General features: G+C 38.8%; 1 protein-coding gene across 37 annotated transcripts in view; it reads left to right on the top strand.

Annotated features, from left to right (window-relative positions):
• The first annotated feature begins 20 nt into the window (after nucleotides 1–20).
• FUBP1 (far upstream element binding protein 1) overlaps nucleotides 21–22,272 on the top strand; it is a 35,117-nt gene continuing 12,865 nt past the window's right edge. For 12 of the 37 annotated variants that reach the window (XR_014512295.1, XR_014512296.1, XR_014512297.1 and 9 more), the window contains exons 1-14: nucleotides 21–431; nucleotides 4,222–4,312; nucleotides 5,078–5,140; nucleotides 5,948–5,989; nucleotides 16,483–16,522; nucleotides 17,871–17,920; nucleotides 18,009–18,080; nucleotides 18,342–18,399; nucleotides 18,884–19,046; nucleotides 19,133–19,231; nucleotides 19,324–19,425; nucleotides 20,113–20,215; nucleotides 20,308–20,408; nucleotides 21,783–21,924. Coding sequence is in view for 22 of the 37 variants with exons in the window: in XM_083444710.1 (XP_083300836.1) it covers nucleotides 141–431; nucleotides 4,222–4,312; nucleotides 5,078–5,140; nucleotides 5,948–5,989; nucleotides 16,483–16,522; nucleotides 17,871–17,920; nucleotides 18,009–18,080; nucleotides 18,342–18,399; nucleotides 18,884–19,046; nucleotides 19,133–19,231; nucleotides 19,324–19,425; nucleotides 20,113–20,215; nucleotides 20,308–20,408; nucleotides 21,783–21,924 (1,417 nt within the window). In the remaining 15 variants the exon portion in view is untranslated. The remainder of the gene's footprint in view (nucleotides 432–4,221; nucleotides 4,313–5,077; nucleotides 5,141–5,947; nucleotides 5,990–16,482; nucleotides 16,523–17,870; nucleotides 17,921–18,008; nucleotides 18,081–18,341; nucleotides 18,400–18,883; nucleotides 19,047–19,132; nucleotides 19,232–19,323; nucleotides 19,426–20,112; nucleotides 20,216–20,307; nucleotides 20,409–21,782; nucleotides 21,925–22,272) is intronic. The other 25 variants (XR_014512290.1, XR_014512291.1, XR_014512292.1 and 22 more) reach the window with 3 other exon arrangements.

Below are 22,272 nucleotides of genomic sequence, written 5' to 3'. Positions count from 1 at the left end.
AGGGAGTACGCAACCCCTCCCCTTTCCACATTTGCAAATCTCGGCCTGTAATTCGTCCCATCTCGCGATAATCTCCTCCCTTTTCCCTCTTCAAAAGCTTTCCCCCCCTCCCTTTTTTTACCTTCCCGCCTTGAAATCTCATGCCCTTTTCATGGACGTCTCGCGAGCTCTTGCCGCGCGCCTCCTCCCCCTCCCCAACCCCCCGCCCTCCTCTCGTGGAACACGATGCGACGCAGGAATGTGAAAGGCTCCCGCCCGCCGCCATTTTCTTTCTTTCTTGGCAGGCAGAGAGCGCGGTAGGAAGCGGCGAAGCGGACATGGCGGATTACTCTACGGTACCCCCTCCTTCTTCGGGCGCGCCCGGGGGAGGCGGAGGAGGTGGCGGGGCAGTCAATGATGCTTTTAAAGACGCGCTGCAACGGGCTAGGCAGGTGTGTATCGTCGGCACCGGGCAATGGGTGCCGCTTCCCAGGCCGGCCTGGCCCGGCAGGCTTTTTCAAGCAGGCCGCCCAATTCGCCCCTCCGTCGCTCGGCGTCCTGCGCAAGGGCGAGCGGGGCACGCCCCACCACCACCACCGCCGTCCCGTAGGCCGCCAGAGGCGCTCCCTCCGTTAGGAGCTGAGGCGGTTTTTTGTTCCGTGGGCCTTTGGGAGGACTTTTCGGGCAGGGGCGCCGTAGTTCCCTCCGTGACTAGAAAATGGGGGGTGGAAAGAGAAAGTCCTGTGGCGCCTCGGTTACATTCGCTCCTCACGGGACCGAGGGAGGGAAGTGAGATTCGAGAGACACCATCCCTCGGATTAGGAGGGAATTTCTTCCTTGGGGTCCTGTTCCCCCCTCTCAAGCCGCCTTCCCGTAATGGCGGCGTCCTCTCTACGTGCACCACCAGCCCAGAGAGAAAGAGGCGGGTGGGTCGGCATTTCTGCTTTCCCCCAACTTCCACCTCGCTCGCTCTTCGTCCACGAGGACCGTCTCCTCCCTTCCCCACATACAATACCTGTACTTGTAGCGATTTTCGTCGTTTGGTGAATAGTTTCCACTGCACAAGATGAGGGAGGAATTAGCGCTCGTCCTCAAGGCGGGGGGGGGGGGGGTTAGCCTCTTGTATGGCCGAGGCACCCTTTATTTGAGTTTCCGCCTCCTTACTTGGGATATTTTTTCCCTGCCTTTTACTCACAGTTCAGGGTTTCCCTAATTTTTTTTACACAGTCGCACAACACGGAGAAATCCGAAACACCGCTTTTATAAAATAGAAATTGTTGTCTTATAAGGTAGCTGGTCCAATCTTTCCTTTTCTCTTGTTCACATAATAATTAGAAGGTGTTGTTTCTATATCACTTTATAAGACCCCGTAAGTTTTTAGATTAATTTTTTTCAGTCGCCTGCTGTATAGGTGAGATAAGAGCATTTTCTAAATCAGAAAAAGACTCCCGTTCGATTCTGTAAGAGGTTATAGGAAATACTGTAGTTGTCAACTAGTCCTGACCGAAGTGTCTCTGTCCTGGTTGTGTGGTTTGGGGCAGTCGGGAAAAAGAATTGGCTTCCTACTGTTGAAGATAATTGCCGCCATTTTTAGCAGTAATGCTTCCCTTCCATTTATTTAGTTGCCTTAAGCTTTCTTGTTTCCTAGCAACTTACTTAGACGTTAGATGTAACAACCAGCCCAAATTCAGAAAAGTTTGATCTAGGAACCACATCTCTTATTAATTTATAAAAGCAAAGAGAATTAAGAAAGCATTTGGTTAAGAGTTCTTTGCCTTCAGCAGTTGCCAATATCTTTGTTCAAACGTTTCATACAAACTGAAAGCTCCAGCAAGACAGGATCACAGTCCTCTTCCTTGCAAGTGGGTGAGGTAAGGCAAGGAGGATAGTACAGAATCCAGTAAATTGTTGTAGTTTTGTAAATGGAGAGGAAGTGGCAAAATAATTTATAAACTGTAGTATAAAGCTAAATTTTCAAGGCCCAACACTACCACCTTACCTCATAGATGACTGAATATACTCGTCTATAAAAAGAGAAAGACGTGGATTCTTTATAGCTGCACTCTTTCACATACACTAATAGATGAACCATTCTACACCTTTTTTTTTAGATGCAGAATGGCTGTTTGAACATTGAACAAGGGGAAATAATTTTAAATTAGTTTCCATTCTTAGTGGCTGAAGAGAAAATCTTGAAAATGAGGTGTTGGTACATTTTAAGAACAAATAAGGTTGTGGGGGTGCTTTTAATACATGCTTACAACAACAACAAAATTCTTGACTAAGGGCAGCTAGGAGTAGTATAATCTGTAACTCATTCCTATTCCAAATCTGCCACACTGAGGTGGCTCAGATACAGCAACATGCCATAATTCAGAGTTACATAAATGACTGTCAAAACTCTTGGGTTTGCACACTCCCTGCTTGTCTTTCACCTTGTACTGTAATTTCTTTCTGCTTTGAGACAGGATTTGAACTGTCAGGCTTGTTTTTGGTTGTTGTTTTTTTCAAACTAAAAAAAAGAGAATCATAGGGAAGAGGGAGATGAAGGGAACATTCAAATGTAAGCCTGAGCCAATTAGGTTGTAGTTCATTTCGGCTGTGATATTAAATAATGCAATTCTAAACACACTCAAAAGTAAGTTCTCCTGAAATGGGGTCTACTAGATGGGGGGAAAGTTCCACTGAACACATTTACTTGTGAATAAATATGATGTAGGCTCTTGTTTTTAAAACAGGAGAACCCAAATTTACAGGATCATAAATTAATTTAATTTTAGTCATTAAAAATGCTAATTATCTACCTTTTATCTATTGATTCTCAGGTAGAGTAGAGAACAAAAAATAAACAATCCACCATACAACAATAAAACGGCAAACCAAATAAAGGCAGTTAAAATAGGGTGAGATGATCAATTACCAACTTATTAAAATACCTGGACGCAAATAGGTATGTTTTGACCAGGTGCTGAAATCATGATTGCTTGGGCTCCAATCATAAGTCTTAGGAGAGCATTCCACGTATGCAGTGCCACCACAGCAAAGGCTTTACCGCAGCACAATTAAGGTATGGCACCACATAGTGGAAATTCCCCTGGTTATGGAACTGAAAACCCACCTTGGAGGATCTAAACACCCTGGCAGCGTGGCATTGGCGGATATGTTCCTTTAGGTATTTTGGTGGTGAGCTGCTTAGAGTTGAAAAGATAGGCATCAGCACTTTGAATTGTGTTTTGAAGTGAATAAACCGCTAATGTAACTCTTAGAATCACTGTGATGCCATTCCGTCTGCCCAGTAAAGAGAGAGAGAGCAGCTACATTCTGCCCTAACTTAAGTTTCTGGATTGTCTTCAAGGGATAGAATCATGCATGGCACATTACAGTAACCCAGTCAGTAGGTCACCTGAGCATGGGTCACTATGGTCATCCATGTCCAGGAACAGTTATAGCTTTTCAAAAAACACTTTGTGTCACTCATGCTACCTGTGCCTCATGACAACGCTAGATCAAAGAATACCCTGAAATTGCACCCCTTCTTTCAAGGAGAATGTAGCACAGGCTGTATACCCAAGTCTCCACACATGGGCATGTACAAATCAGAGTTTTATCTTGTCAGTGTTCAGCTGCGGTTTATTAGCTGCCACCAATCCCATACTAAATCCAAGCACTGGTCTAAGCACATGCACTGCTTGAGATTTCAAAATGATCTTCACTGACATTAACCTTTGGGAAATTTACTGCAGTTACTATATGAAGTATCTATACACTGGCTTGGGGCCAGTTTACACCTTGGAGGACTTTGACTTTAGGCAGACACCCTCACTATATTGCTTTAAAATTAATCATTTGGGCAAAATAGCAAGCAATTCATTGTTAGTTTCTATATGGTATGAGGTTTTATAAGAAATTGCTTGCGTGTCTGTGCCTGTCACAAGCAAGCACACTAACTTCTGATACCATAATTGGTTGCTGTTGTATTTCAACACTTGCATGTCTGATTCTTCCAGTTAAGATGACATCTTAATATAAAGGTTTGCCCTTATCTTCAAGTGGTGGTCTCCCAGAGCAAAAATCATAGTTAGACAACTTGTGTTTAGTGTAATTAATGCTTGACAACATATTGTATGATGTAAGGTATGTGTTACAGGAAGTGTAAAAAAATGATTCTTTGACACATTACTTTTTACAACATAGTAAAAAAAAATAAAAGACTTGATATGCTTGCCTTTGCTTTTCTTTCAGATTGCAGCAAAAATTGGAAATGAATCTGGAACATCTGTGAATTCAAATGATTACAGTTATGGAGGACAAAAAAGACCTCTTGAAGATGGAGGTATGCTGTCAATCAGTATATAAGACGCTAATATATTCAATTCTAAAAATTATAAACTGATAGTGTGTGTGTGAGTGCATGAGTTAGTTTAGCTTTTCTGCATTACTTTAATCATGGTTATTGGTTAGAAGATAGAGTAGTCCATCTTCAACATGGATATGATCTTTTAGACATAACTAAAAGCCTAAGGTAGGTAAAATATGTATTATTTAAAATGCATCAGAAGCACAGTGTTGAAATATTTGTGACAGAGGATTAACAGCTCCTCTAATTTATACGGAGAATGCTCGTTTGTTAATCTTTTTCAAACCTGGTGGTTTGGTATATAAGTTGCATTGTGCAGGCACAACATTTTAATATGTAGTTATTTCATTAAAAAGACAAGCATTGAAATATTTGGAGAAATGTCTTCCTCTAACTTGCTTGAACCTTTTGTTTTTAAAACATGTTACTGAAATGTGTAGCATTTTTTAATTTTAAAAAGCTTTTGTGGGCTTAACAGGGTTTAATATGTTTATCTTCTAAAAGCAAAGCATTGTGTAATATTTTTTTTAATTCATGTAGACAGTTTCTGACCTTTGAGGAGAATGTAGGTTTTGAAGGATTATTATTTTGTTTACAGAAAATTTCTAAGGCTCTTGACAAGGAGTACTTGTGTACTTTATTAAAGTGCCTTTTATTATTAGTGAGGTTTTTAATATTCAAAAATGAGCTAATGATGCTTCAAATGATGTATGTAATGTATTCTTTTTATTTTATGTGTAGATGGCTCTTGGACAAGTCCGAGCAGTACAACACACTGGGAGGGAATGCCCTCTCCTTTTAAAGGCAGGAATTTTTATTTATTACCTGTGTTTAGTATGTAAACGTGAAATGAACTAGTGGATCTTTTGAAATGGATGACACAAATATTTCTTGGAATATGTGTCTGACTTTTACTGCACTTAATAATGGTGGTTCATCATATATTCCTGAATATGGGGTGGGACGGAAACATTTGAGGTAATTTTTATCAGATATCAGTTATCTACGACTTTCACTCATACTAAACGAATTTGGATGGTAGTGATGGTAGTGGCTTTGAATCTGCTGTTTTGACGTCTTATGCCGTGAAATTTTCAGTATTTGGTTAGGAAGTCTGTATGACAGTTCCCAGATTGAGATTGTATTGCTATGTGTTGGTTGAATCTTAAATTTTGATTTTCTATTTAGTATTGTGGTCGTTGTCAGATATAATTGTAAAATGATTATTTCTCACAATGGTGGTCTTTTCAGTTTTTGTTACAGAAGCATCATTAGCTTTAGTGTCAAATTACTAATAATACAGCTAAATGTTTATTAGTTATGTTTTAGTGACCTGGACATCCGTAATAGTGTGTTTAAACCTGCGTGCCTTATTAAACCTTGAACAGTTTATCTGATAAATGGAAGTACTTTGCATTTTTCCCACCTGACTATACTAACCAAGTGTTAAACATATAAGATTTTTCCTTGTTTAGATGACCTATTCCCTGAAATTTCAAAAACATGCTAAAATGCATTGGACAAGTTGCATTTTGCACTTCTGGAACAACCATTTATTTAAATTGCCTATCTTTGTGACAAAAAACATTTAAAAAAATCTTACTTTTGCAGATCAACCAGAGCCTAAGAAAGTTGCTCCTCCAAATAATGATTGTAAGTATGTTTTTACCTTGTGGTCAGCTCTTAAGTGTACTTGTCAAAGCAAGTGTTTAGTATTCTATTCTGTACATAATTATGATATACCAGTGTTTATGTGCACATAGTAGTTGAGTGCATGTGGCAGAGTTGCTGGGTGGTCTTGTGCCTCTATCCCTAGAAACAGTAATTAGATCTGCAATACAAACCACTTTTGAAACTGCACCACATGTGTTGTATGTAGGGATTCTGTTTGTGGGAGGGCTATCTTAAATAGGAGTGGAAGGAGTCTTTCAGAATCAGTCAGTATTTGCTTTTTTAAAACAGAATATTCATATTAATAAAAGGAATATAGTTTTGAAATGAGCCAAAAGTTAGATAGTTTAAAAGTGGTAGTTGGCAGGGTTTTTTATTCAGGAAGATATGCTGTATTGAGTCAGAACATGTATCCACAGAGCAGTATTGTCTTTAGTAACTGTCAGTGGCTGCCCCCAAGGCTTTAGGCAGGGGTTTTTTCCTACTATGAGATACCTTGGGTCTGCTGCTGAGCTTTGGCCCTTACCTCTCTTTTATTTTTATATATATATATATATCACTATGTATTTATTTAATAAAATCTATACACCATTTGATTGTTTAGAAAACTCGTAAAAACAGTTTACAAAAGCTAAAACAGTAAAATCAAGAAAAATATACCACCTTACTTTAAAACATATGAAAGTTAAAATACTGAAACAGAATAAAACTACCTCAGATTTCTAAGCATCTGGGTGAACGTCTCTAAACAGGAATGTTTTTAGCAAGCACTGAAAAGAATACACTTATCAAACCTTTATTAGGCATTATACAAATAAAACCATAAAAGAGAAAATAAGATATAAAAGCCTTGAAATATATATAAAAAGGCAGCAGTTGGCTACATACATATATATATATATGCATATAGAGTCAGTGGTTTTCCTTGTTAACCTGCTCCTTGGAGAACTGCTACCAAAAACTCGGCTACCCCCGCCGTTACCCTTTGGTCAACGTCGGATAGGCAGAATCCCACACATTCACCTTGCTGGGGTTCCAGACCACCCAAAAGAGGGGACAGCACGCGTTGACGGAGCGTACGGTACAATGGGCAATGAAAGAGAATATGCTCTACGGTGTCCGGGACATTCATAGAACATCTGCAGAATCTCTTGTTTCTGGGAATGTTTTGATATCTTCCCCTGACAAATGCTGAGGGAAAAACATTCAAACGGGCCAGCATAAAAGCCCTACGTTGGGCTGGGATTATTAATTTAGTGACGTAATTGGCTCTGCCAGCTAAGATATTTAAACCATAGAATATGGGAGAGCAAATTTTGTTTACAGCTGCCATAATATTTTGCCTCTCGACATCCTTTAGTCTAGTTAGGATATTATGGAAAATGTATTGCTCATTAGAATTGTACAGGGGCTCCAGCTCGATGCCTAAAGATTCAATCTTTTTTTCGAGGTACTGATACCATCTTGATTTGTAGGAGTCTTTGAGCAAATCTGCGAGCAGACTTGATGGAGGGCAGCGAAAATGGCAGCGTACCCAGTACTTTATTGAGGTGGACCAGGCCCAGTATTCCATTGTGTGTATGCCTATTTCTGCACACATTGTTTCATATTTAATCGCAGCTGGGAGTCCAAGAATACGTCTCAAAAAGCTGGAGTGAATCTTTTTTAAATCACTATTATATGCTTGGACCCATAGCGGGATTCCATAGAATATCTGGGATTGCACTTTTGCTTGGAATATCTGATTGGCCGCAGGAATAAATTGATTGCCTTTCTGATAATAAAAACGGGCAACTGCTGATGAGGTGCACTTTGCCTGTTTTATGGCATTTGTGCGATGATTTGCCCACCCTAAATTGCTCTGGAATAAGATTCCCAGATACCTATAGATTTTCACTTGTTGGATTTCTTGCCCTCTTATTTTCCATTTCTCTAATTTCCAACCATTCGAGAAGACCAAAATTTTTGTCTTCTCGTAATTTATAGAGAGTTTGTTACATTCGCAGTAAAGGATCAGAGAAGATATAAGACGTTTCAGACCCAAGCTCGTTAATGATAGTAGAACAGCATCGTCTGCGTATAATAACAGAGGAACTGGTTTCTGATTAAGTTTAGGGGCATGTGATTCTATTTTTTGAAGGTGATCTGGCAAGTCTGATAAAAATAAATTAAATAGAAAGGGGGCAAGAATACACCCTTGTTTTACCCCTTTCGAGTTTGGGATGTCTGATGAAAGGTGACCTTTGGTGTTAAGTTTGACTTGACAGATATTGGAAGAGTATAAATTTTGTATTAGAATCAATAAGCGCTGGTCAATTTTTAATTCTGCGAGTTTCCTCCACAGCTTTGGGCGGTCAATTGAGTCGAATGCACCACGAAAATCTACAAAAGCAGCATATATCTTAGATTGCCTTTGAGATCTGTATTTTTCAACCAAATGCATAAGTATAAGACAGTGGTCTAATGTAGAGCAACCTTTGGAGAAACCTATTTGTTCTTTCCCTGGTAAATTTAGATTTTTCATCCAGGTGAGGAGTTTAGATAAAAGGTGCTTAGCGTAGATTTTCCCTATCACTGATAATAGGCTTATCGGTCTATAATTCCCTGGTTCTTTTGGGTCGCCATTTTTAAAGATTGGGATAATTATTGATCTTAACCATATCTCAGGTATGATCCCATATTTATCTATGAGAGTAAACAAGTGAGCTAAGGGTTCTGCCCACCAATCTATATAGGTCTTAAATAATTCTATTGGTAGACCGTCTGGCCCAGGAGATTTCCCCGATTTGAAATTTTTAACTATCTCTCTAATTTCCTCTTCTTCTACCCTTGGCCACTCCTGGAGTTTATTGATTTTATTTTTAGTGGTTTCATTTCCTTTAAGTTCACTGTGTAGATTGTTAAATACAGATGTAAAATATTGGGACCATTTGGATTCTGCAATTGGTGGTAGAGTTAGTTGATTTTCGGCTTTCAATCCTCCGTACACTAGGTTCCAGAGCGCTTTGTTGTTTTTACTCTGAATTGAGTCGAGTAATTGTAGCCATTTTTGGGTTGCATATTTCTGTTTCTTTTCGGCCAGAATGTAATGATATTTTCTTTTTTCATCAAGATAAGAGGGCTCTAGTTTAGTGCGATTATTTTTAAATGTTTGGCGCAGTTTTCTTTTTAGCTGGAAACATTCATCATCAAACCAAGGGCTAGCGCTATATTTAAGTACCCAAGCTTTAGGTGGAGTACCGAGTTCTACGAACATTTGGAAGATTTCATTATAAATTTTCGGAATATCGCTGTAGGAATTAGCGGTCTTTAAGTTGGATAATACTTGCTTTCTCAGGTTGGCTGTAAGTTTTTGCCCCACTGCTGCGCTCATTTCCTGGGACCATTTTAATTGGGTCATTTGTTTGTATTGAGAGGGTTCTATGATATTGTGCTTGGTTATTTTGGTTTCATCCTTTAAGTTAATAGACAACAATAATGGCTGATGGTCGCTTTCAGTACGCGTTCCAATTTTGAGGTCTATGATCGAATTTATAATATTATAAGGGACAAGAATATAGTCGGTGACACTGCATCCTCGGGGGGAGAAGTATGTAAACTCCCCGCTTCTATCGCCTTTTGTTGTACCGTTCACAATCTGCAAATTAAAGTTGTTACATAATTCTAGTAGGCGTAAGCCTTCGTTGTTTACAACCCTATCTCTGGAGAATCGTCCTATTTTCAGGGCATGTGCGATATCATTATCAGTGTTCCAGTTTAGTTTGCTACATAGTTGTTCATTGTTGGTTCCCACTCTGGCATTAAAATCACCTGCTATTATCAATGAGGCATTTGGGTATTTGTCGGTCAAATTTTCTATATAAAAGGTTAGTTGTGACCAATTATCACTGTTGCTGTTGTTTTTGGATGGGGGGATATAGACATTTACAAGTAGCAAAGTATCGTCTTTTTGGGTTAAAAGTAGAGCTTGTGCAAGTGGTAAGCATTTTTCTAGCTGCTTGATTTCAAACCCTAAGTTATCTTTGATCATACAACAGAACCCTGCTTTCGGCCGGCCCTTCATGTTTGTTTTCAATGCGGGTTTCGTATAGGAGGAGAATCCATTGATTTTAATATCTCTAGTTGACCATGTTTCTTGTAGAAGTATTAATTCAAAATCTTTAAAGAAGTTCATTAGGTCTGGGTCTCCATCTTTGTTTCCCCACCCTGCAATATTCCAGGACAGCAAACGTAGGATCCGTTTTTGAGTTGGTGGCTGGTTGATGGCATTTAGTCATTCTAGTTCTGTTATTGAGTCCAGCGAGGGATTTTGTCTTGTGCCAATACAGCCATTTGTCGTTGCTTTCGGTGGGGGACATAATGGTGGATCTTTTAGATTCTTTTTTGGAGTGCGGGAAATTAAAATTTCCTCCCTTTCTTGATTTTCTTCCTTAGCTGTTCCTTGTTCCTGAGAAATTTCTGTGGCTGGTGGACTATTATGGACAGTAGGACTGTTTTCAGTCTCTACTTCCATTTCTTTAGTCTCATTTGATGTTGAGCTCAGTGTGTCAGGTCTGTTAGAGGTCATCTTTTGTTCGACAATATTAGAATCCTTTGTAGTACTTAAATAAGGGGTACCTATTTCGTTTGGAGCTAGTATTTGATATCTCAGCCAGGAATTTGTAGTCTCATTGCTGGAGTTTTTCCTTGTCATTTCATATTTTAAAGGAGGCTGGATTTGAAGCTCTGCATCTATGCATCTGAAAGTTCCATTAGTAGCTCTCTTTTTGACTATGCATTTTGGGGAGAGGGCTGGTAAGTGTGGAGTTTGATTGTGTATTGTTTCTACTGCATTTTGTTGACCTTGTTGGTGAATTTCGGTCAATCTGGCCTGTAGTTTCGTCAGTTTACTGAGTATGTTTATTTGTTCTTTATCTGGTAGGTTGGTAAAGTTACTCAGCAGATCTTCTTCTTCTGGGACTGTCCAGTCTGTTGTGTCAAGGGCGAGGCTGTTATTTGATGCTACAATCGCATGGTTTGGGAGCTTGGATTTTTCTTGCGTGATTTCCCGGGTAGCTGGCTGCGGTTTCTCCCATCTACTGGGTTCTTCCACGGGAGTAGGGCAGATATCGGCTTCTGGTGGAATGGCCTTGTTCATCTTGTTCTGTCTTTTGGATGCAATCAATGGTCTGAGTGATATATCTTCAAAGTGTCGACGTGGAATAATTCCTTTCTGGGCTAAATGAGCCTTTTCCCTTAGGATTTTGGTTGGAATTCTATGACTACCAAATCTTAGTAGTACTTTTTTGGAATATCCATCATTAGTGAGCCTCTTGACTGCTTTTAAGTCAGTCCTTCCCCCCTCAAGGCCTAGGAGCAGATTTAGATGATGTCTGGCCCAAAAGGATGACTCCCAGTAAGGTAGGGGCCCTCTGTATGGAAAGATGTGGAGAACAATCTCACATGGCCTCAGTATCAGGTTGACTGAGTGAGGGGGGCTTCCTCTGATTTTTGGCTGGTTTAGAGGTATAAATTTGTGTTTATTCTGTTTATCTCCAGGGCTTGTTAAGGATGGCAAAAGGGGAATGAGTTGCCTCCTTTCATCTGGGTTATCCAGTTTCTTGAAGATGTTTTGTAATTGTTCAAAGATTTTTTGAATTGTTTGAGCAGTCAGTAGGCAGCATTCCTCCAGCAGCTCCACCTTTCTATCAATTAGTACTTGTGCCTCGGTTATGGGAGTAGTAGCCTTATCCTCGTTTATTCCTAGGGATATCTCTTCAACTGTCTTTCCATGTAAAGAGTTGAGGAAGGTTTTGGGAGGAGATATGTGCTGTTTTTGAGGTAGCAGATAATTATCTAGATTACTCTGTTTAAAACCAGAGGGCTCTGCGTCAGTTTCTGTATCAAGACACCTGAGTCTTTTGGCTCTTCTCATTGCAGATTCTTCTTAAATCAATGCCTTAAACTTATGAGTAAGGAACTTATGAAAAGAATACAATGAAGACGCCTTCTTGATCTCAATAGACAGGGAGTTCCAAAGTGTACAAAGGACATTCTATAGTTTTCTGTTATCCCTCTTGAGGATATTTTCTTGCTCAATCCTATCTTCTAATCATGTTTTATATCTTGTTGGGCCCAAATATCCAGTGTAAAAAGGTTAAAAGTAAAATTAGACAGCAGGTTGGATTCAGTGTTGCATCAGAAGTTTGTTTGCACAAGGTGCCTCTGCATGATTTTCACATATTCTCACATCACACTTTTCTCCTAGGAAAGGTTTTTTTGAGGAGATGCAGGGACCTGTAAGAGGGAAGGGATTGAAAGCCCTTTTTTGTGGGCAGCTTCTGCAATGTTTGGTCAAAAGCAGTGGGTTGGCTACTTACATGGATTTGGAAGGAGACTATCTGAGTTCTGTTTTTAAATATGCTACTGCTTTTAATGGAAAACCCAAAATAGAAAAATGTGTAAAAATTTCAACAGGAAATTTCTTACTGCATAATTGGATTCATTATAAGTCCGCAGACTTGTTTAGAGTTCTGTTATAAAAATCTGAACTGGTTAAGTAAGGTTACATTTTTAATGTTGTGGATACTGCAGCATGTTCTTTCAATGCATTTGAAATGTGTGCTTCCCATCATGTTTAGAAATACCTCCCATATTAATTGGTTAACACTATGCTGAACTTAAGTAGCAATGTACCCAATGAGACAAGTTGTTAAAATGCATTGTAGTATAATCCCATGCCTTGCCTTGTTGTCTGCTTCTTATAATGGAGAATAGAGATATTAAAGCTTATTGAGCAGCTAGGTTCTATAATGGTACTTGGGAGACAGGTAGCAATATATAGCTGCAGCATAAAAGGATTGAGCACAGTATCTAGTTGGGGCAGGACATAGGTTCAGAGTATGGTTTGCATCAGTTTGAATTTGTGTATGCACAGTAGGTCTTTGATTTGCCACTGTGCTGTGGAATTTAGAGCTGGTTTCTCATATGTGTAGCATTATGAAGGAGAGGGTTGTGGTGAATTTACTAAAAACCATTTTTCCTTCTATTTTTGCCTTCTGAAAGACCAGATAGTGACTTTGGAAATATTTTGTTAGATCCAAAGGCTTCCTTCCTTGTGTGGAAGATGTCTTTTGCTCACTGGAGGACTGTTTTATACGTCGTTCCAAAGAGCTCTGTAAGAAAAGTGAAACAACTGTTCTTACACAAGCAGTGATAACTCATATAAACCCTTAATTTATATCTTGTGCAAACTCTTAAGCTAGCATTTACAGACGTATTGGTGGAAAGGCATTAGTTTATATTTTCCTATTGTTAATAGTTCATTGTTCCAACCCATAGTTGCAATTATTGTCTAGAGCAGCACATCTTTTGCTGTGTGAGAAACACAGTCTGGAAGCCTGATAAGCACATTAATTAGTCATTCATCAAGGCGTCTCTATCTGTTGGTTAATATTGTGAAATACACAGAAGTAAAAGCAGCCTAATGTAAAAGTGTTGAGAAACTTGCTTTTAGTACAGTGTTACTCATACTTGGGTCCCCAACTGGTGTCAGCCCTGACCACTGGTTCTGCAAGCTAGAGATAATAGCTACTAGTAATTGATAGCCTTATTCTCCAAGAATTTGTCTAAAACCTTTTCAGGCCGTAGAAGTTGGTGGCAAATACTATATCTTGTGGTTGTGAATTTCATAGTTTAGTTATGTGCTATGTGAAGAAATTCTTTCTGTTCAGAATCTTCGAAAGTACCTGGGGGGGGGGGGAATCTCATCCATTTTATGAACCACTTACCATCTTTCATCATCATCATTTTATTTGTATGCCTCCTTTCCATAGTTCAAACTATGCTCAAGGCTGCTTACAACAAAACAAGATTTACATAAGTACAAGCATCACAGAAGTCATAAACAATAAATAAAACACATCAAAAACTATACAATCAAATGGAAACAGTTTGCACGTAAATCATAAGATCTAAAACTAAAGACACAACAGTGATATTCCAGCCCAGAATCTGTTCAAGAGCCTCAGTTTTTGTAGCTGGAGTCAGTCAGCACTCCACTCTCCCAGGCCAGATGGGAAAAGGCCAGCAAGGCAGGGTGCAGGTCTTCCAGGGCTGACAGCCAAGGTGGTCTTATTTAAAGCAACACAGCCACAGTCCTTGTGAAGCCTGTCAGGCCCCGTCCAAGCCAGGTGGAGAGAGGCAAGGGCAGGGCATTCAAAACTATAAATCAGGCATAGGCAAACTCAGCCCTCCAGATGTTTTGGAACTACAACTCCCATCATCCCTATGCCTGCTATAAATTCTCAAATGTTGTAAGTTCCCTCATAAGACAGTTGTTTCGGCCCCATGATCATCTTGGTTGCCCTTTCTTGAAACTTCCAGCTCTACAATACCCCTTTGTAGTTGTGATGATCAGAACTTTCTTTTGAAATTTTATAGCCTGCCTTTCAGCCAAATGATATATGGCATACATATGCATTATTACCACAACAAGCATATAAAAACAAAACAGTTAACACTTTAGATTGTCATAAAAACATACAAACAGCAGCAGGAACAATAAAAACCCCACAGTGCATCTCACCTCTGGCATCAAGAAAGGTGCACAGGTACACATTATTCCAAGTGCATTTGAATTGAAGGCATTACGATGTGGACTGGTAATGATTTCTAGAATGGAGCTTGCCTTTTTCACAGACTGGGGTCAACAATTTGATATCATGCAAACCTGGCCACCTCACTTCTCCAGGTCATTTATGAACAAGTATAAAGTGCAAGTCCCAGGATTCATCCTTGGGAGACCACACTTTATAGAACCATCCCATTTATTCCTCAGAAATTCACCTTCCATACAGTAGTGGACAGGTGCCACAATCCTCTAGAACAGATTTTGGGAGTCAGGAAGGGAAATAATTGAAAACTCGATATACTGAATGTTTGCTGTTATCTTTCAAGGCATATAGGATCTCATTTTACCTTTTTTGGAGCCCTACATTTTAAACAGCTGAATATGGACCCTATCAATAATATGCTTAACAAAAAAAGTTACTATTGGTAAGGAGCAAAATACAAAATAATAATGGTTTGTATCCAACACTACGCCAGCAGAGTTCTGCTTGCGCAACTGACTTCCCCTGCCTCTTCTCCCACCTGTGCCCTACAATCTGTTCTGGAGTGTTCTCCAACCTTCTGAAGAAGGTTTTTAGGGTGCATTGTGGACTACAAGGGAGGAGTGCCATTGTGAGAGTGAACTAGCAGCATTAAATACAAGCCAAAGTATTACAGTTGGAAAGGCTAACAATAACAGATTAAATCCAATGCTGCTATTACAGGAGGTATCAGCTGCTGTAAAGAAAAAAAAGAGGGAAGGTAATTCTATCCAATGCAGTGGCATCAGGGTTCCACTGGCATAACACAACTTAGGTTTTCTCTCTCCTGCCCCATCCATCTGCTCTAGTGGGTCCCCCAAACTCTGGAGCTGATTTTGTGGAAGGGAACAGGAGAGGGAGGTTTTCTTGCTAACACTGCAATATCTTGTGCTAGTGAAGCTGCAGTGTTGGATAGAGCCAGTGATACTCTGTTACTAAAATGGGAAGCCACATGCAAATCCTACCCCTTGCTTCAAAAGAGAGTGGGAGATAGGACTTTGGGTTGGTGATTGTTCATACCTAAGTACTGTACATACAGTGTGCTATCCCAACACAAAGAAAATCCTAATGCGTGTTTACTGACTATTTATTTATTCATTGGGATAGGAGAAGAAATCTGAGAGGTAATCACATTAAAGGTGAAGGCAAAAATGTTCTGCCCACTGAAGAGTCAAGTTCCATTGATATTACTTCATAATAATTCACTGTATAAGGGTAGGGAGAGAAAGAGGAAGTTGTGCATAAGAGTAGGAAAAACAGTGAGCTTGGTCCTTGCTTTCCTATCCTTGTATTCTTGACCTAATTCATTTCTTCTCAGTTTTCAGCAATCTATAATTTGTCTTGTCTTTCTGGCTGGCAGATTATGTCTATTTTCCATGCATACCAGGGTTTGATATTGATTAGCAATCCAGATATACCTTGTGAAGCCTCAGTCATAGTTTGCTTGTTCTGAGCTATCAGCAAAGTTGGAAGGAAATGGTTACACTGGGCATACGACAGGACAAAAATCTAAGCCTATGTCTCATTCTAGGCTTGTTCAATCATCAATTCATGGTTTGGTGCTCTGTCTGACCTCAGTTTATTGTACCCAGTTCTGTCTTTCCCCGTGTGAGATAATTATAGTGCAGTCTTATCCACCTCTATCCATTGAGTTCAGTGAGGATTACTCCCAGTACATGGGTTTAGGATTGTAATTGTAGTTGTGATACTTTGGGTTGAATGGGAGAGATGAAAAAAGTTAATATATATGCAAATTGTTCATATGGTAGGCTGTGTTGCACCCATTGTCATTTATTCCAGAGCATTTAATGGAATTAAAATATTTACCATATATATTTATTTTAGCCTTTGGAAATCAGATGCCACCCATGCATCAGCAACAGAGGTAGGATACTTTTTTCTGATTCTTCTAAGATGTAACTGTTCATATTGACTTCTCCCAAGAATTTATAAAAGTACTTCAAAATTGCATATAACAATCCCAAGCAGGAATGACTCCAGTATGTTAATTCATCTACTTGGCAATTTTAATTTGTCCCTTGTGAATAGACCTTAAAACTGCCAGGAAATTTGGATCTGGTGTAACTTTACACCGGTTTAACTTTCATCAGCTTGCTTTACTTCAGCTAATCTGTATAGTATTACTCACTTACAGTTGGTATATTTGTGCTTATTACATACCTCTAAGCAAGCATTGTACAGGCATGGATGCCTAGCTGTGTGAGCTACAAATCTGAGCCTTCAAGGCACATTTTAGAAACAGGCAACTGATTAATAATGTAGCATGTGTGTGTGGTTTCTTAGAGTAACCATGCCACTTTCCAAAAAGTATTTTTACAAATATGCCATCCATATTAAAGCAATGTTCTCTTACTGCCTTCAGCTAAAATTGAATCAGGATGTTATTCATTAATTTGATGGCAATGTAAGCAAATCTATCATTGCTACTCAAATCTCTTTGAAAATAAGATGCCAGTCAGTTCAGCATGACAGAGAAACCATTGCCTCTTTCAAAATAGCTTGGACCAGTAAGGGTGTTACTATGTTTAAGGACAAGAAATAAGGCTTAAATCAGCTTGATAAGGTAAATAAAAAGAACCTTTTCATTAGTGAATTTCCTCCTTCATTGTAGGATAGATTTATTTCTCTTTACATATGTTTTTCATATATTTGCTGTTATTTGTGACTTCTGTATTTAAATTAAAAGTAGACAGGGCTATTTTCTATTTATGTGGACTCGGAGGCATCTCCGCCTGACCATGTTTTTTCCTGCATCCCCAGCAAATGGTCGCAAATTGTCTGTTGCTGTTCTTGTGTGAGCAGAATAGCACAGTGGGGTTTAACCTCTCCTTCCTCCTACATGCCCCCAAATCTGCTCTTGCATGTTGGGGGAAACCAGAGTAAATTTTAGAGGCATGTAGGGGGATGCAGGATGGAGAAGATCAAGGTAAAATCCTGTTGCATAAGTGGAAGTTCTCTTGTGCAAACCTCTGCCTTAAATCACATGTAGTGATTATGAAATTCAAATCTATTCAAAGTATTGATATTATTGTACCTATTCATTTAAAATAATTGGCTCCTGATAAAATTACTATCATTTATTTGTAGGATTGCAAAACTACAAATCTGGCAAAGAAAAAAAACTAATAGGAACTAGATAATACAATATAATTCTGAAGTTTATTTAGAGAATTCCAAACAAGGTGCAATATAGTTTTTGTTATTTTTTTCAGGTCTGTAATGACAGAAGAATACAAAGTTCCTGATGGAATGGTTGGATTCAGTAAGTAGTGTAACCTTGCTATAAAGTAATTAAAATATACTGAATGCAATTCATGCAATAATTCTGGTTTGTTTGTCCATTTTTCAAGTAATTGGCAGAGGAGGAGAACAGATTTCTCGCATACAGCAAGAATCTGGATGCAAAATACAGATTGCACCTGGTAACTATTTCATTTCCTGTTCTATTAATGAAAAGTATGGAACACAAGCAAGTAATGTTACAACCAAACCAATGTTTTTAATTATTTTCCACTCTTTAGGAGAAACTATTTTGGGAACAAGTAATGGGTTAAAATTTGGATACATTTTGGACAATTGATTTTGAGTACCTTTTGAATGTGTAATTCAGTTTTAATGCATAACTGTTAGCTACTGATTTCTTTCTTTAATAGTATTAATTCTGTACTATTTCCATTTTATAGATAGTGGTGGCATGCCTGAAAGATCTTGCATGTTAACTGGAACCCCAGAGTCAGTACAGTAAGTGTTCGCTTAAAATTTTCAAATAGGCTGATGTGTTTTTAATGATGGTTCTGTATGTTAAAGAACATAGTGTACTATGTCAGAAATTACTTTCTGGTGTCCTAGGTGAAGAATGATCATTGTTTAGGCATGACAAAACTTTTGTATAGTTTGAGGTTTCCCCCCAGGTATATCCAGTACATTTTAACCTACCTTTCTCTTATCTGCACTATTCTGCAGATCTTCATGTTCTGTGTTTTCGATCGTCTGCATGCCCTGCCTTTTTCTTTTCACATCCATGCTGCTTATACTCAGTGACATTTTTCTTGTCCTCCTTCCTAAATGGAAGGGCTGTGGGCACTGTAAAGAGTCACAGATTTTCATTTGCTGTTAAGCAGATTACTTGCTTTTCTAGTTAGCCATCACCCATTTGACTCTGCTGTTTGTTCCTGTTATGTTTTCCCCCAGTCTTGCCACTATTATAAATTGTATATTTTTCAAGGTCTGCAAAGAGATTACTTGATCAGATAGTTGAAAAAGGAAGGCCTACGCCAGGATTCCATCATGGGGATGGTCCAGGAAATGCAGTCCAGGAAATTATGATTCCAGCTAGCAAAGCAGGATTAGTTATTGGAAAAGGTGGAGAGACAATAAAGCAACTTCAGGTAAGCTGGAAAAAATTAATTTGTGGGCAAATGCATTAAAGTACTAAATTTGCATGATCTGTACAGCTTAATTTTGTTGAATATAGGAGAGAGCTGGTGTAAAAATGGTAATGATTCAAGATGGACCACAGAACACTGGAGCAGACAAACCTCTTAGAATCACAGGAGATCCTTATAAAGTTCAAGTAAGATGATATTTTAATTTTAAAAAATAATGTTCCTTTATATGAATTAATTTTAAGATTGTTGCATCTGAATTGTACCTCATTCTTTCTAGCAAGCCAAGGAAATGGTTTTGGACCTAATTCGTGATCAAGGTGGTTTTAGAGAGGTGCGCAATGAATATGGCTCAAGAATAGGAGGAAATGAAGGATTAGATGTGAGTATAATGAGAACATTTTATGAAATGTGGTTTTTTCAGAGCACTTCTTTTTCTTCAAATGAGAATAAAGGGCAGGAACGTATATAATGGTATTCTTGTATATACTATTAATGTATTGTTGTTTTTTAGTTATTGCTTTCCCCCCTATGTTTTTAGCTGTTTCTGTTTTAGCTGTAAGCAGCCTTGATTCTTCCAGGAGAAAGGACAGGATATAAATAAAAAGAATAATAAAAGATTTTAATTTCGTTTTTTGGCCCTTATAAACTTAGTGATGAACTTCTTGGCAATTATTGAACCCTTTCTCTAAAATGTAATGGTTATTATACTTACGGGTTGTATTAAATATTTTGTTAGAAAAATAGCTTGGAAAGGTTTACAGCAGGCTTCCTCAACCTTGGCCCTCCAGATGTTTTGAGACTACAGTTCCCATCATCCCTTACCACTAGTCCTGCTGATGGGAGTTGTAGGCCAAAAACATTTGGAGGGCCGAGGTTGAGGAAGCCTGGTGTACAGCTATTAATTTTCCTACTGTTCTCTGACCTTTTGTTAACTTAATCCTCTTCACGGCAGCTTTATTGTGGGTTGCTTGTATGTTTGAGATGTGTCAAAAGTAGTGACCTAAACCTAGATAAATACTTTTGATTGCTTTGAAACATTTGCTGAAAATTTGTTTTGTTTCTTCAGGTACCAATTCCAAGATTTGCAGTTGGTATTGTAATTGGAAGAAATGGAGAAATGATTAAAAAGATACAGAATGATGCTGGTGTGAGGATACAGTTCAAACCAGGTGAAATGCCTATATGTACATGACATAAAATTCAGAGGTTTTCTCCTTAATTTTTAAAGGAAATTTGTTTTAATATTCCATTCCTCTTCCAGATGATGGAACAACTCCAGACAGAATAGCCCAAATCACAGGACCTCCAGACAGATGCCAACATGCAGCAGAAATAATTACGGATCTTCTTCGAAGTGTTCAGGTTGGTTCATAGCTGCTAGGAATGTTTATGAAATCAAGTGGTTTATAAAATATTACTGGGTTTCTTTTAAAATGTATTTGAATACATTTCTCAACTTCAAAGGACGTGGGCTAATGGGAGCTTTAGTATGTGATAGTTACTTAAATAGCTGTGTTAACAAATTTCTAGCCTTGAAACCAAAAATATCCACCAGCCTACCTATGATAGTCATTCTGGGTTAAAAGAAGACCTCAACTCTGCAAATTGTCAGTCCCTGTTTGTGATTCTTGTTCACTGCAAGGCTACAGAAACCCGCAGTTCAGGAAAAAATATTTTGCAAAATAATTTAATGGTATGAAATAAGTTCTCATCAGTTTCTGGGGTGTGCTTTCATATGTAAAACTGCTGGCATGAGACACTTTGATTCTAGGATTAATGGAACTTTGTCCTTCTAAGCTTTGTGGCAAATGATGGTTTTCAGTGGGAAAGATAAATGCTGAGCCTCACCTCAGTGTGGGTTAGCCAACACTGTGTTTGCCAAGCATGGTGTTGCTGATTAGCAGCGTACATAGAAAGATTGTTGACTGAAAGCTGTCATTCTGGGGAAATACAGACAACATTGATAGGTAAGGTTGTTTGTTAAAGACATGGTTTTCACTAAGTGGTTGTGCTCATCCTGCTTGCTATCTTCCCATAGGCATCTGGTTGATCCTTGGGAGAACAGGATGCTTAATAAGATGGGCCATTGGTCTAGTCCATCAGGGTGCCTCTTGTATCCCTAAAACTATGTCTGCACTGAGTTACTTCAGATTGCAGGTAGAGGCTCATACAAAAAAAAAAAAAAAAAGACTGTATATAGAAAAATAGCATTTCAAAGAAGGGCTAAGTGTGGACCCTATTCCATGCCATTTATTTGGTATGGAGGTAAATGCACTCCTTTGGTTGCCAGTTGTGAAATATATCAGCATTTCTTTCAGCTCTCCTACCTCACTATATAGAGCAATACTCATGTCATGTCAGTTTGAAAAACAGTATACCCTGGGCAGACATTTGCTAGTGGTAGCTGTGATTTTTGTTTCACATCTCTGCCCCAGGTGCACATAAAATGTATGCCATGTTTTAGCTAAACCCCTATCCCTTCCTTACCCATCCTCATGGTTCCTTGGCCCAAATGCTTTTCATTCAGCTGACTTTGATGCATCGGAAGGATCAGAAAAAGGTAAAATAGATTCTCCAACGTCTGCAAAAATATTGTTCCTCTTTTTTAAGACATTGGCATATATACAATATGCATCGTATTTTTGTAATTTTGACAGGGAAAATTGCTAGTCATTTTAGGTTGCAGTAATCTTGACTTATTTCTGATTTTGTTTTGTTTTATTCATCTCAATCTAGGCTGGCAATCCTGGTGGTCCAGGACCTGGTGGTCGTGGGCGAGGTAGAGGTCAGGGCAATTGGAATATGGGACCACCTGGTGGATTGCAAGAATTTAATTTCATTGTCCCGACTGGAAAAACTGGATTAATTATTGGGAAAGGTAATAAACTTGATTTATTTGGCAGATTGCTTTCTATCTTCTGTTACATTTAAACTGAGATTTTCTAAATGGGGTAGCTGTATTCAGTGCTGAGTAATGTGTGACAACATCTTACTGTCATCGATTAGGCACTGGGACTAAGGTGGTGGAAGTGTCACTTTTCCTTGAGGGGCTAAAGAATGTGTTACTCCTCCTCCTCCTGAATAGGGCCAGTAAAACAATGGAACAAAAAGGTTTCCCACCACAAATTCAAATGTAGCCTGAAGTGAATCTGTTCAAGATGTCTTGCTCTGTTTTAGACTGATAATATTTCTTCAGGCAGAGGAGCAGAGACTTCTTTAAAATTTC

The sequence above is a fragment of the Podarcis tiliguerta genome, assembly GCF_965153285.1.
Source record: "Podarcis tiliguerta genome assembly, chromosome: 6".
NCBI classification, from domain to species: Eukaryota; Metazoa; Chordata; class Lepidosauria; order Squamata; family Lacertidae; genus Podarcis; species Podarcis tiliguerta.
Note: the sequence above shows the minus strand (reverse complement) of the source record. Positions and strands in the feature narration are given on the sequence as shown.